Source organism: Archocentrus centrarchus, chromosome 12, assembly GCF_007364275.1.
Source record: "Archocentrus centrarchus isolate MPI-CPG fArcCen1 chromosome 12, fArcCen1, whole genome shotgun sequence".
Lineage (NCBI taxonomy): Eukaryota > Metazoa > Chordata > Actinopteri > Cichliformes > Cichlidae > Archocentrus > Archocentrus centrarchus.
In genome coordinates, this window is record NC_044357.1 from 14,610,631 (window position 1) to 14,624,192 (window position 13,562).

The 13,562-nt window shown below is 41.2% G+C and overlaps 1 protein-coding gene across 9 annotated transcripts in view; it reads left to right on the forward strand.

Moving 5' to 3' along the window:
• Nucleotides 1–13,562, forward strand: part of nedd4l (NEDD4 like E3 ubiquitin protein ligase) — a 47,840-nt gene that overhangs the window by 14,568 nt on the left and 19,710 nt on the right. For 3 of the 9 annotated variants that reach the window (XM_030742179.1, XM_030742180.1, XM_030742183.1), the window contains exons 1-9: nucleotides 845–2,199; nucleotides 6,905–6,940; nucleotides 7,623–7,673; nucleotides 10,252–10,313; nucleotides 10,508–10,610; nucleotides 11,464–11,618; nucleotides 12,020–12,155; nucleotides 12,276–12,461; nucleotides 12,579–12,656. In XM_030742179.1, the coding sequence (XP_030598039.1) occupies nucleotides 1,087–2,199; nucleotides 6,905–6,940; nucleotides 7,623–7,673; nucleotides 10,252–10,313; nucleotides 10,508–10,610; nucleotides 11,464–11,618; nucleotides 12,020–12,155; nucleotides 12,276–12,461; nucleotides 12,579–12,656 (1,920 nt within the window). In that variant the 5' untranslated portion in view covers nucleotides 845–1,086. Of the gene's footprint in view, nucleotides 1–836; nucleotides 2,200–6,904; nucleotides 6,941–7,622; nucleotides 7,674–10,251; nucleotides 10,314–10,507; nucleotides 10,611–11,463; nucleotides 11,619–12,019; nucleotides 12,156–12,275; nucleotides 12,462–12,578; nucleotides 12,657–13,562 lie in introns of those variants that run through there. The other 6 variants (XM_030742187.1, XM_030742186.1, XM_030742185.1 and 3 more) reach the window with 4 other exon arrangements.

The window sequence follows — 13,562 nt, forward strand, 5'->3', positions numbered from 1 at the left end:
AGCGAGAGACTTTGGTCAACAGGATTGATCTAAAAGGGGTCATAATAAAGTTTCTGTAGGTGAGCCTGCTGTAGCTCAGCCATTTGTCACTCTACTCTCTGGGGCACGGGTATTTTGACCTGCAGACCTCCCGCAATGGTGGCTTTTTCTTTCTGTTTGAGTTATATTTAAAGTTCAAGAAAATTTACTGTCAAAGATTAGTTTTGTTTAAAGATTAATACATTAAAAAAAAAAAAAAGAATGATTTAGGATTTTTTTCGGGTGGCATAATCTAATAGGCCTACTCTTGGTGAGTGTTGGGTGGGGAACTGAGCTGCGCTTAATGAGAGATCAGATCTAGAAAATGAAATCAAATTGTAGCTAATGTCTAAATTATGAAGTAAATAGTTTAATGTCTAATTAATGAGATGTGGAGGCAGGGAGAATGGGCAGGGTTAGAAAAAGTTCACGTTAATGGATGGAAGGATGGATAGGAGTAAGCAAGCAGGATGTAGGTGGGGTCAGTGGGAGTGTTGAGGGCAGTATGGGGTCGTAACAGGAGATAGCAGGGCCATTTGTAGTCACATGACTGCCAGGCACCATCACCGCGGAAACCAGGAGTGCCAGCCACTCTTATCCAATCATGTCGGGAATGCTGGCTGTCACTCGGCTTAGGCTATTTCTGCTGTCTGTCGCTAGTGCTTGGTAATGCTAAGAGACTGGTATACTGGGATCCTCCTCCTATTTTTTTTTCTTTTTTTTGTTTCCCCCCACCCCCATCCCCACCCCTCCTCTCAGCCCTCACACTCCCTCTCCTTTGAGTGTGTTGTGTAAAGTTGTCAGCTGTTTTGCAGTGGCTGTTTTGCTTCTTTGGTGTGAGTACTTCTTTTCTGAGTTCAGTTTAGTGTGGGAAGGAAAGTTGCAGAAGAGACTCCAAGAGCTTGGGAGAGAGAAGTGGGGAGGGGGGATGGAAGAAAAGAGGATCAGTTGTCTAGCCAGAGGAGAAGTGGGCAACACTAGGATACTGAGGCAGGAGCCAGAGGAGAAAATCAACAGCCATTCAGTGAGAAAGTGAGAGGCAACAGGAGATTTGGACGTGAGGTGAAAATGGCACAACGTCTACGTTTGTACTTTGGCTCAGGACGTAGTAACACAGCCCCGGACATACTGGAAGGAGACTTCGTGGAGCAGGAGCAGCAGCGAGACAACGATGTGGTCACGGCGCACCTCGCACAGCCACGTCCAGTATTGAGGCCTTCCCAGGAGTCAGCTGCGCAGCGCGTCCCATCAGCGACTTTTGGTTTGCATTCTGAGCCTTTGCTTAAACGCAGCTCCTCCATGTTTATACCCCAGCTTGCTGCCTACACTGAGCCACGTCCTACTAAAAGCTCATCCATGCACATCTCCCTTCAGCGCTCCAATGGAACTAATAATGGAGATTCCAGTGGCCATGCTGATGATGTCCCGCCACCTTGTTATACTCCTCCAGGACCTGCGCCTGCCTACACCGAACAACTGATTCAAGCAGGCTTTCCGCAGCAATCCCCTCCTCCATACTACAGCCCAGATTCTGTAAATGTGCAACCTTCTCTGGCAGAGCCAAACCTCCCCAAATGCAGGGTCTTCAGTATTGGTTCCAGCAGTCATTGTATGTATAGCAGACGCCAACCTGGTATCAGTGTTGGAGCTATCTGCATCCAGAGGAATTCTCCTGACTGTCCTGATGTCCAACATTTCAGAATCCTTCCATATGGTGGTATTGGCTGGTCTGTCCAGCAGCAAAGCCTGGACCAATCGTCTGGTGTTAATGGACCAACACAGAGACTAGTGTTTCAGCTCCAGCAAAATCAGAGTCAGGATCAGAAGCAGGGCAGACAACAGGGTGATGCATCACAGGAACAATTCACAGATGCTGGGCATCAAGGCTCAAGGGGTTGCCATCGGGTGCATTACCCTAGAATTCGATTACATAGAAGCTCGTCTCATCAGAGGCTGTTGCTGGAAAATAATCATCAGAAAACTGGTGCAGACGGTCAGACTATAGAAGCGAATGAAACAGATGTGGAGACAGAAGCAAGAAACAGACCTGATGGTTGTACTTTAAACTTTAGTGGGGAAAGCCCCAGAAGGCAGCCACATTTCAAGATATATTTTACCCCGGGTGGAGGTGGAAATCAGGATGTGAGCCTTGGCAATGAATCAACTATGAATAATTCCAAGGTAAAGAGTTTGGAAAAGTTTAGTAGAAGCATACGCTGTCTCTGAAATGTTTGTTGAAAAAAATTGTAGAATTATGGAAACATTATGTAACATTTATAGACTTGTTTTAATGTTCCTAAAGAAACTGATATGAGAACGAATAGTAAACAAATCCAAAAATAGTGAATGGCATGTGACATTTAGTTTAATATGACAAAGCTTGTATGTCTTGTGGCCAAAGGGGTGAGAGCCAGTAGTATCATGGACATAACAAATGAAAGAGAGCCCGATTTGAAATTAGTCTAACACATCTAAGTTGTTTGCCAAATAGTATTTAACTCACAGAATCTAGCCTAGATGGGGAGAGATCTGTATGGTGCTGATACAGAGTGGTGACTTTCCTGGAACTAAAAGTCAGACACACTTACTGATCTAAATCACACATGCTGCCTTTCTTTCACTAAATAACCAGAAAGATTCAAAATTTCACACACATCAGCCTGTTCAGTTGTGCAAGGAAAGCAGGAACGGATAACATGGATGAATGGATAATTTGTTCCACGCACTTGTTGCCTTCTGTTTCACAGAAATGTGACACTTGGGTTTTGATAATACCCTTAAGTGCAGTCAGCGCTCTTTAAGAGTTGGCTGTGTCTATTTTTAGTCTACCTCGAGCGTGGTTGTTGATTTTTGAGAGCAGGCGGGCGGCATGTCTTCTCCGGTTCTTGGCTGGTATGGATCTGTATCCATGCAGCTGCTCCACAAGTGATTAAGAATTAAGGTGTCACTCCAGCCCAGACAATGATTAAGAAGTTTCACAGGCAGTCTCAGTTCCTTCAAAACCTGAAAACTTTTGGCGTTGCTCTGTTCTCATGCATATCTCCAGCTATGGAGCTTGAATATCATAATCAGTATATCGGGTTACCTAATTTGCTATTCACTTATTAAACCTTTAAAACACTTAAGATGTTGAAATTTTTAGATGTTTGTTTTTAAGCTTATTTTCTTTCTGAATGGCAAATTAGAGCTGTAAACTGAACTTTCAAGCCTCATCTTTAATATATTTAATATAGTAGATTTTGGAATTAAATAGTAAGGCCATCATTGACTGTATGAGGTTTGCACCCATTAGCAATCAGGATGAAGGTTTGTCATGAGATGTTTAGCTCCAGGAAGCATTGCCTAAACAGGAAACTGTTTGCTCATATCACTTTTTTTTTTTCCACCCCCCTCTTCATCTCACCAAATTACCGATGAGGTCATGGTATGGTGAGGCATCGGTGGCTATCTGTGCGTTCAAAATGAACAAGAATCACTACTCCTCCTAAAGTATTGCTCAGAATTTAATCCCGCACAATTAAATTACTTAGAACTTGCAAACAATAACAAAGAATAACTTTGAATAAACATAAAAGCCCCATTTGACTAGAAAACAAATGAAAATCGTGTGGAAAAAACAAATAACTGATGACCAGTTGATCATTGTCTACTACATGTCACCTGAGAGGTCTGTTATTATTTCACTACTAAAACAGCACATAACATGTCTGTTATCTTTTTTACATGCTGTAGTGTAAAAATGTATTATGAGTCTTTTCATAATTTCTTTAATGAGAGTCATTTTTATAAACTGTAGGAAAAACCAAAATAAAATGCCCATTGTGCACAGTTTGCAAAAAGAAAGCATGTGCACCAAAATGAACTATTTCCAATAGTGCAGTCAGAGTTCAAATTGTCCCACAGATACACAAAGTCAAACATTACTTTTCAATAGCACCAGTGGAGCTGTGGAAGGGATGGAAGGGGACGACTACAATTCTCAGCAAAATGATGGCACATCCTGTTACAGGTAGTGGTTCACATTAAAATCATGTGATGGTTCATACTGACAACATGATGAAGGATATTCCAATGTAGGAAGAATGTGAGTAGCTGATCAGATTGATAAAGCACCTGGATTATAATGTTTTTGTTTTGTGCGCCTTGTAACGTGATTTCTCCAAACCCATTAGTGGAAGGAAACAGCACTCTGGGACACGTTGAAGGCATGATATGTAACTCCGATTTCATATGCGAAAAGAATTATTGCTCTGTCTCATTTGGTTACAATTCTATCGGCATTTAAAAATAGATACACAAATGGGAGCGTGAGTGTGTTGGCCGGTCATAATTAAGAGACAGAATTTAAATTATCTTTTTAAAAAATTTTTGGTACAATAACCTTCTTATCTGAACTGATTCTGCTTTGAATCCTCAACTTAGCATTTTGGTCACAGCCATCTTTTTGAGCTAGAACATTTAGATGAGCATGTGGGGTGCCAAGCTGTCAGCTAACACTAGCTTGCTTGATTAATAAGATGTGTCCAAAGTCTATGGGTGTATCACATACATACAGGTTGCTAATTTGTGCTAAGTAATTCTAGGACAGGCTGTACTACCCGTCCTTGTTGTTTGTCAGATAATTGCATTATAAACATTAAAACCCCACAGACCCAATGGAGATGTCCAGTTGAAAAAAGTAGCATCGAAGCCTACAGATAGCGGAACATAGTTGTCAGAGATGCCATCATCCATCTTAGAGTCAAAGTGGCCATTCTCTAATAATCCAAATTTTAAGCCTGAACATCAAACAAAAAAACAAAACAAAAAAAAAAACACCCTACTACAAACCAAAATTATTTGTAACAGTCTATAAACTCTTTCTTTCTTTCTGACTTACTGCTGTGCAGTTAATGGGGATTTTCACACTTTTGGAGCTAGCCTCAGGTGGCCGCTCCATGAACTGCAATTTTTGGTACTTAGTCGTCATTTTCATTTTATTTGGCTCCAGCTGTTTCTGTTTGGCTGTATGTGAACAAGTTATGACCAGTTGGCCAAAAGAATACCTTTTCTTCCTCAAATTGACTGGGATATGTGTGCATCCAGTCCTGGCAATGGTTTCACATTAATTGGGTGATCAAAAAGGAGATGCCAATACTAGCACTACACTAGCAATAGCAAAGGTGATGATAAAAATGGCAAGGCTTGTGTTGATATAAACAATCTAGGTTTGGGGGGAGAAAAACAGCATATTTGCTAATGTTTTACCTTGAAAGAAATGAATTTAAATCAATTTGTACAAGGTCTTTTCTCTGACTGAGGAATGACCTTTTCTGTCAAATCTGGTGAGATAAATGAGCCTTTTCTTTCCCCCTGATTTAAAACATGTGGTGATGCCATACTCCATGACATCCCGCTTCTCATGCAACAAGGAAGTCCCCAATTAGGGCATAATGATGGGTCTTCCCCAACTGATTGCCTGGAGTTGGATTGCCCTTTTTAAAATTGGGCTTGGGATGACGTTGGTGTGTGTGCATGCAGCAGATGGTCTAACTGCTGGCTATGCCACTGTGCACTGCCCTCGTTACAGCCCTGCCATGGTTCCCCTCAGTTTCCATTTACTGAGAGCTCCTGGAGGCCACTAGGCTGGCTATATTTACCTGAGGCAAGATTGTGGATGAGTGGGGTGAGGGCGCTCTTTATTTTGGTCCAACAGCATGTGAGAGGCATTCAAATCGCTTGTGTTATGAAAGGCATTTCTCTGACAGCGCAAATCTCTTTGAATTGCATGGCATTGTAATTCAGTTGTTTCAGGAGGGAGGCTGTTGAGAAGGTGAGACAGCCTTTTCACACCTCAGTGCCAGACTGGACTTGCTCCAGGTTGCCCTTTTGTCATAAACACCCTGTCAGCACATCTTCCTGTAGCTTCATAGCATTTCCAGTTGTAAGCACTTGATCTACTCTCCTACAGTCTTGAAGGACTGGAAATATATTTTTCCACTTATCTCATATTTAGGTGTCCTAATGCATTTAGTTTTTAATTTATTACATGTGATTTGAACTCCTATCATAAACAAGGGTGATGAAAGCTGTTATGAAAGCTATTATTTTTGTGCAGTGAGAATCACAAAATTATGTGGAATCCGCAGGCATTGCGGTGATGTTGCCTGATCCTGGGAGGCAGCTGTGTGCTCAAATCTGACCCCTTAATGACTCTGTAATTATATCCCACTTAGCATATATAACAAAAGCTTTAAATGCTTGTTATGGTTGGGGACACAAAAATGCAGCTATGTCTTCAGAAAGGACGTGTTCTGTGTGATAATGCCATTACAGTTGGACTACAGGACTACTACTGCTTATGATCGTATGGTAAAGAGTTGTGCTTATACTGTGGTCCAGTTGGCCTTTGATAGTCTTTCGAGGAATCATATGTCAGACTGTTTTAAATTAAATATGCCAACAGTAAGTGAACTGTCCAGCTGGTTTAGAAAATAAAAGCATATATCACGGTAAGCTGGAAAGTAGTGACTCCTGGTTTCCAAGAAGGGCTCATTTACAGTGTGTGTTTCAGTGGAGTTGGGTAGATGAGTGACTACACATGCATTCACAAGTGTGTGTTTACATGCCTGTGCGTTAATCAGTCAGCATTTTTATGTGACTCATTTGTAACCTTTTCACCACTGAATTCCAGGTCGGTTAACCGTGGTGGAAGCCCAGTGTATGCACTCCACAACGCTGCTTTCCTTTCCTTCAGTTGACTACTCTAGTTATTTTGTTTTTTTAAAGGGAGCCCATTAAACCTCTCAGTGCATTATTTCAGCCCAGCTTGTTTGTCAATCAGTGCCAGCAAACAGACATTGTTAGTTTATGCCTATTGTCTAAATAAGTTGTGTCCCACACACAGGCTGCTTCCAAGAATGGGCTTTTCCATCTCGGACAGGTAATCCATACTCCGTAATGGACAAATCTATGGGCCTTTAAAATCTGAAACACAAACCTTCCCTGTTTTTTCCCTGTTGTCACATCAGCCCTTCTCTCCCTCTGACCAGCTGTTTTGTCTTCTATCTGCTGGCTGTAGATGTTGTTTTTTTCCTTGCTGGGTTCACAGGTTTTTCTCCCATAAAGTGATGCCAAAGGCCTGTCCATAAATAAATCTTACTCTGAACCTTCTGTCTGGGCACATGTGGAAATCTGTTCTGATTGATAGAGAAGCTGATCATATACCAGAACAAATCATGGCAAATGTTGTGTGACATTTTCTGTAAAACAGCGTAGAAATAGTTGAAATATGGTTTCTCTTTACTGCCTCTCTCTTTACTTTACTGTAACTCTCTTGAGATTCTCAGATCTCCACGTGTGTTCACAAATTAGGCTGGAGGTTACTATATTTCTGGATGGGGCTGCCTATGAAATTAACATCTCTTTGCCTTTCTTTCCACCTGTATTTAAAACACACAAAATGCTTCTGAATAATCTGGTGCACTAGGTGATTTACCTCAGCATTGTGGTTTTTTCCCTTCATTGCCCCTGCTGATAATTTTGACTTTTCACAGACACTCTCAAAAAAGACATTCTTTCTAAATTTAAGCTCCTAAAGGTCTCTTTTTCTTCTTTCTCCCTAGACTAGAGATGATTTCCTGGGACAAGTCGATGTTCCTCTCAGTCATTTGCCAGTAAGTTATTTACATCTCTGCTGTTATCTCTGTGTGTGTGTGTGTGTGTGTGTGTGTGTGTGTGTGTGTGTGTGTGTGTGTGTTTGTGGACAGACTGGCTGGTTTAGCACTATTTTGAATACTCAGCTGTTTCTTATCTACAATTTTGCTGTGCCTGATTAACCTCTGTGAAGGTCAGGCAGAGAGTTTGTTTATGATTGCCCATCTTGAGTGTGAGAAAGTGCTGGTTACTTAGGGAATGTCTTGTTGTGGTCAAATGACACCCCTGTATTACAAAGGGGAAGCGGGCTAGCTGGAAGGTAAATACACAACAACAACATGCAGAATCTGCTTGGGGAATGTTTACAGTTTAGGTCTGATGTACATGACCTGAAATGCAAGCATAAGCCATTTTCACACCTCCGACATTACCTAGCAGAGATGATTGTGAAAATGCTCAGTTGGATTGGACTTGAAAGTTTTTTGTTTCTTTTTTAACCTTTCTGGCTCCCCAGTAGTAAGTCTGTATGAAGTAGGAACAAAGCAGGTAGTTGTCTGGGGAATTCACAGCCAGCAAGCGGTCATTCTGTATCCTGTCTTCTGCATGCTTTGCCCAGAGAGTGCCCTTTCCTAAACCAAACTTTTTCCAGTAGTCAGAACGCATTTAAAGCAGGCTATTTTCTGCTGTGTCCTTCATGTGAAAAAAGGGCAACATTGTGTAGAGTTCTTGTGTGAAAACTGCTAAAGAGGCCTACAAATCTTTCTGAAGCTGTAGCACAGTTGAGAGCTTTGCTGTCAGCCTGGTTGTAGCTCTCTGAAGTTCTGTCTAAGTTGTCAACCTTAAAAGCCTATCAGTAAAAGTTGTTGGGGTTAATTATTAATGCCCTGTTTGGGTCCCATAGGCCCTGGAAATTATTAGCAGATGAAAGCTTACAGCTGAGTCATGTTGAGAGTTGAAGCCCAGGGACAACATGGATAATATTTAGTCCCGATCTAGCTTATGCCAAAAATCTTGGCATAAATAGCCTACTGTAATGCTTATATGAATACCTGATGTATAAAATGGCATACATCTGTTTTGATTTGGTATATTATTTCATGGATGACATAATTTCTTGTCTTATTCATAGTTACTGAGCATAACTAAGTCATTACCCTTTTCTCCATACTAGCTTCTTGTAAATGTCCTTTTACTTTTCATGAAACAGGACATCAGTACTGACTCATCCGAGGCCATCTGGTAGTTACATTTTCCTTGTGGAACCATGAACTCCTTTTGAGCAAATAACTGGTCGACATCATTCCTCCCTTTTTGTTGTAACTTATGGCTAGGTCTTTATCTTGGGTCTCTGTATTTAAGCAGGCTCCACCATCAGCAACCAATTTTAACCGGGCTCTGTGCTGAATGTAGCGAGACCAAATATATAAGTAAGTGAGATGTGAAAGTTCAGCAAATCAAAAACCATGCATGATTGAAATTTCCCCCTTAGGGTCATCTCCTTGTACACCTCTGGACTGCTTGCAGTGCTGCTGCTATTTTCAGATGGCACCATGCAAGCACCAGGACATCAATACTGAGCCAAATTTCACGTCAAGGATGAGGCTGATAAGAATGCATTCTCCAGATTCTCTCAAGTCACAGAACAAACTGTTTTTATTGGAGATACTTAGTGTTCAAGGTCAGGACAGAAGCTTAACTCATGAGCTCGCTGGTCTTTTTTTTTTTTTTTTTTTTTTTTAAACCTTTCACAATTTGCCTTGCAGGGCCAGATTTAGCTCTAGGAGTTCTGCCATAATCTCATCAAACCATTCATTACAACCAACTTGAACTCTGTACCATCACGTGAAAGCCACACCAACACAATCTTCATTCACTACCCACCTTAGTCATCAGAGTTGCCTCCCTGTGACTTTGTCCTCCTCAGGTTGTTGGGGTTTGAGAGATCCAGTTTTACTGGTTGCAAAGGGGACAGAATGGAGGTTCCATAGAGTCAAAAAAATAGCTGCTTTAGTGCCCGAGGAAACTATCTTGAAAGAGAGAGTGATTTATTTAAATTAAAATCAGATATTATTTTATGGTTAGATTTGCTGAAACTGGAATTGCACCTAATATTTTCAGTTGAAATTTTGTTCCAAACCATTTCATATTCCTGGTTTGAGGCCCCCCCCCTCCCACATAATATTTTAACAATGGTGTTTTCACTGTAATTGAGATCCATTATTTGGAAACTTGACATTGGTTCATTTCACATAGGTTCCTTTTCCTTTTATAAAACTTTCCACCATTCAAGATTGCACTTTTGATATGTAAACTGACAGTCTGCCTCAGTGGTATCTCACAGAGCAGTATGTGGTGAGCAGCCAGCGTGGACTGGTTTGGGCCTGTCAGAGAGCGGTGTGAGATTGCTGTGAATTACAAAAGGCTGTTCAATATGTAACAGGAGAAGCTCAGGATTGCATAATGATCCTGGGATGGCTGTGCAGAGGGTTGAACCCTTGCATGAAAACTGGTGATGGTGATATTCTAATATCACAACATGTGTTTATGCTTGTGTTTTCACTTAAATGTTGTCAACAAAAGCCTCCCCTCTGTTTGCAGACTGAGGATCCTACTATGGAGCGGCCTTACACATTTAAAGATTTCCTTTTGCGACCAAGGAGGTCAGTTTTTTTCTGTATTTGATATCAAATTAGAAAAAATAAATGGCTTGGTTTGCAACGATGTCTAGGCTCTGGCCATATCAGCACAAAGCAGCATCAATAACTTCATGTGACTGTCAGTTAAATACTAAATGTAAAATACTATCTAGGACTAATGGGCAAGAAGTACTTTAAAGCAGATATTCTCCTTTTAGTCACAAGTCCAGGGTGAAGGGTTACCTGCGCCTGAAAATGGCCTATCTGCCCAAACAAGGAGGACATGAGGAAGAGGGAGCAGACATAAGGGAGGAGGCTGAGGTAAGGTCTAATCCTCTATTGTTGTTGAGTTAGTTTAAAGTGCTGACTTTGCATTACCTAAGACATTCTTTTAACTGTTTTTTCCACAATAAAACCAAACCAGATTCTACTGTTATTTCTTTCTGCCACATGAAGGCAACATAGTTCTGAGCTTGAAAGTAAATGTCCCACTGTGAACCAAAAGTAATGTGAGAGCTTTATTTTTTTTTTTTTTTTTTTTTTCCCCTTTTGTTTTCCTTTTTTTTTTTTTTTTTTTTTTTTTATTATTTCTCTGAGAATTCAGGAAACCTCTTGCTGCCAGCATCTGGTAAAAGTCTTTTCCAGGTCAGGGTCTGGAAAAAAGATTTACAATGTGGCCTGTTATTTGGAGAAAATGGAGCTTTTCCTACTTTAATGTGTGTTCTCGGATGTGTGGAAGAGAGTGAAAGGCTTCACAGATAAGGTGACATATAGCAACCAAAGCGTGAAAATGCCACTCCTCCCTTCATGTCATGTTCTTACTGTTTAAAAAAAAAAAATGCCCCCTTTTCCACTCTGGATTTTTTTTCCATTGTATTATAGCCTCCTGGCTAACGTTTTGTTTTTGGAGTGGCTTTTTTTCTCTGCCTACTTAAATTGAGTATAAATTTGCCAACACTAGAAGTGATATTGTTGCCCAAACATCAGCTCAGTCTGCTGGCACCTAGCAAACACAGGTATTAAGTAAATGTTAAGTAAAACATTTCAAACAACACAGCAGTCAGGTAAAATCTAACAGGCTATATCTTTAATGCACTTGAATGCTTTAATCCTCCTTGAGCTCTGGCTCTTTGGCCTGAACTACCATGTCAGAAACCTGGACTTTCTCTTTCAGGGTTGGGATGAATCTGCTGACTCGGGCTCCCAACGACCCCAGCAGCTGCTGCCTCCTTTGCCTCCAGGCTGGGAGGAAAAGGTGGATAACCTGGGACGCACCTACTATGTGAACCACAACAACCGCACTACACAGTGGAAACGGCCCTCCAACATGTATGTCTGGTTTTGCAGTACCAGAGATGTGAACCTTTAACATGATTCCAGTGGTTTTATACATGAACAAATCACTGGTTTAATTTTTTTTTTTTTTTTTAAAGACGTTAGATGCAACCATGGCGGCAGCCCTAATAATAAAAAAAATAAACAAACAAAGAAACTTAAAGTACTTTTAAAAAGAACAAGAAAAACAATGAACATGTACAAAACAGAATACTATTCCCTTAAAATTAAATGCTTCCCAGAGAGTGAGCTGCCTTGGTGGAGGTTTGTGCTTTCGGAGTTCTTCTTGTTAAACAGTGTTTGGTTTTTGTTACTAATTAAACCCTGCACAGGGAAATTAATACATGGTCATTAGCTCTTTGGTTTCGAATGACATTTCACCATATGTCTCTCAGGGATGTGATTTCAGAGATTGAGAATGACAATCAACAGCGGCAAATCAATCAGGAAGCCCATCGTGTTTTCCGATCGAGGCGCCACATCAGCGAAGACCTTGAGAATGAGCACCTGGAGCCCAGGGACTTGGACAACGTGAGCGAAAAGAACACAGGCATACATATAGTCCATTCACACACATTCAGCCTCATCCACAGTGATAAATTTCCGCAAAAATCCGTGTTGCTTCAAGATTTTGTCTCCTTGTGGCTATAGTCTTGGGAGCTCATCACAGAAGAGGATAACGACAGCTTGGCTCAGTCTCTGCCTGGTCCTTCCTCCATTTTGACACCACAGCACCCGCCAACACCCATCACCCAGGAGCTCTCTGAAGACTTAAATCTGAGGCTGTCACTGACTCCCGACACTAATGGCGAAGTGCCAGGGCCCAGCTCTGTTCTGGTGAGACTGGAGACCTGTTCATTTTCCATTGTCAAAAACCTAGACTTAATGTTGTAAATGTGGGCAGCCAAACTGACAGTGTTGGCAGTAGTGTTTATTCTCTCCTCCTTTGGACAGAGCCAGCTTTCAAACAGACTCCGTTCTTCAAGTATGACGGATGGCGTCAGTGATCAGGCCCAGGCTCCTCCTCTTACGGTACATATTTCTAAACCTATAAATCCTTCTTCCATCCTTTTTGCTTTTGCTTCCTTTTCTGTTTTATTTAAGCAGGTTGGTAATGTCTCATTTACCTCCTCTCTGTGGATATATCTGTGCTCCTCTTGCATTTCAAACCTCCACCGATTTATACTAGGCAGACGCTATTACCTCCTCATCGTTTTTCTTCCCTCTTAACTGTACCACTTATCCTACTTTGCTTTTTGTCTCTCTAGGATTACCACACCTCTTCCTCCTCTGTCATCACTGCTCTTTGTGATTCACATTCCACTGTGTTTGATTTGTAGTAGAAAATGTTGACTGTACAGCTTTTGTGCCACCAGAATCACTACTCCAGTTAAAAACTTTGAGACTAAAAGTAAGTTTAAGAACAGCACCAGTGTCCCCTGTGGAGTCCTGAGTCACGGCATCAGTAGGGAGTCAGCTTAACAAACTGTCACAAGATCTGAGTCAGATGTTTGTCATGCAGCTGAGTCACAGCGGTGAGCTTGAGCATTGTCCAAAAAAGCGATAGTACAGGTGCTCATGTTTTTTTTTTTTTTTTGTTCCCCCATCAGTGATACGTTTCTCAGAACTGGACTGTTGAGTCATTAGAGGGGGAAAATGCATTTGTTTGATGTCTATACAAGGTTTAATGTTTTCCTGTGGAAAAACCCACAGCCCCCCACCCCCACCATTGCTTCTTAGTTAATTTGACTGTAATTTACTTTAAAATATGTCATGAGCTTAATAGTAGGAGATGAAGTGGAGATCTAAGGCTCTTCACATGTATTTGAGCTTTCTTTTTGTTTCGGCAGTAGTAGTTATTTCTTAATCAAGTTATAAGGCTGCTGTTCTAGGATTGATATCATTGCTTATTGCACTTATGCATAAGCAGAGCAACAC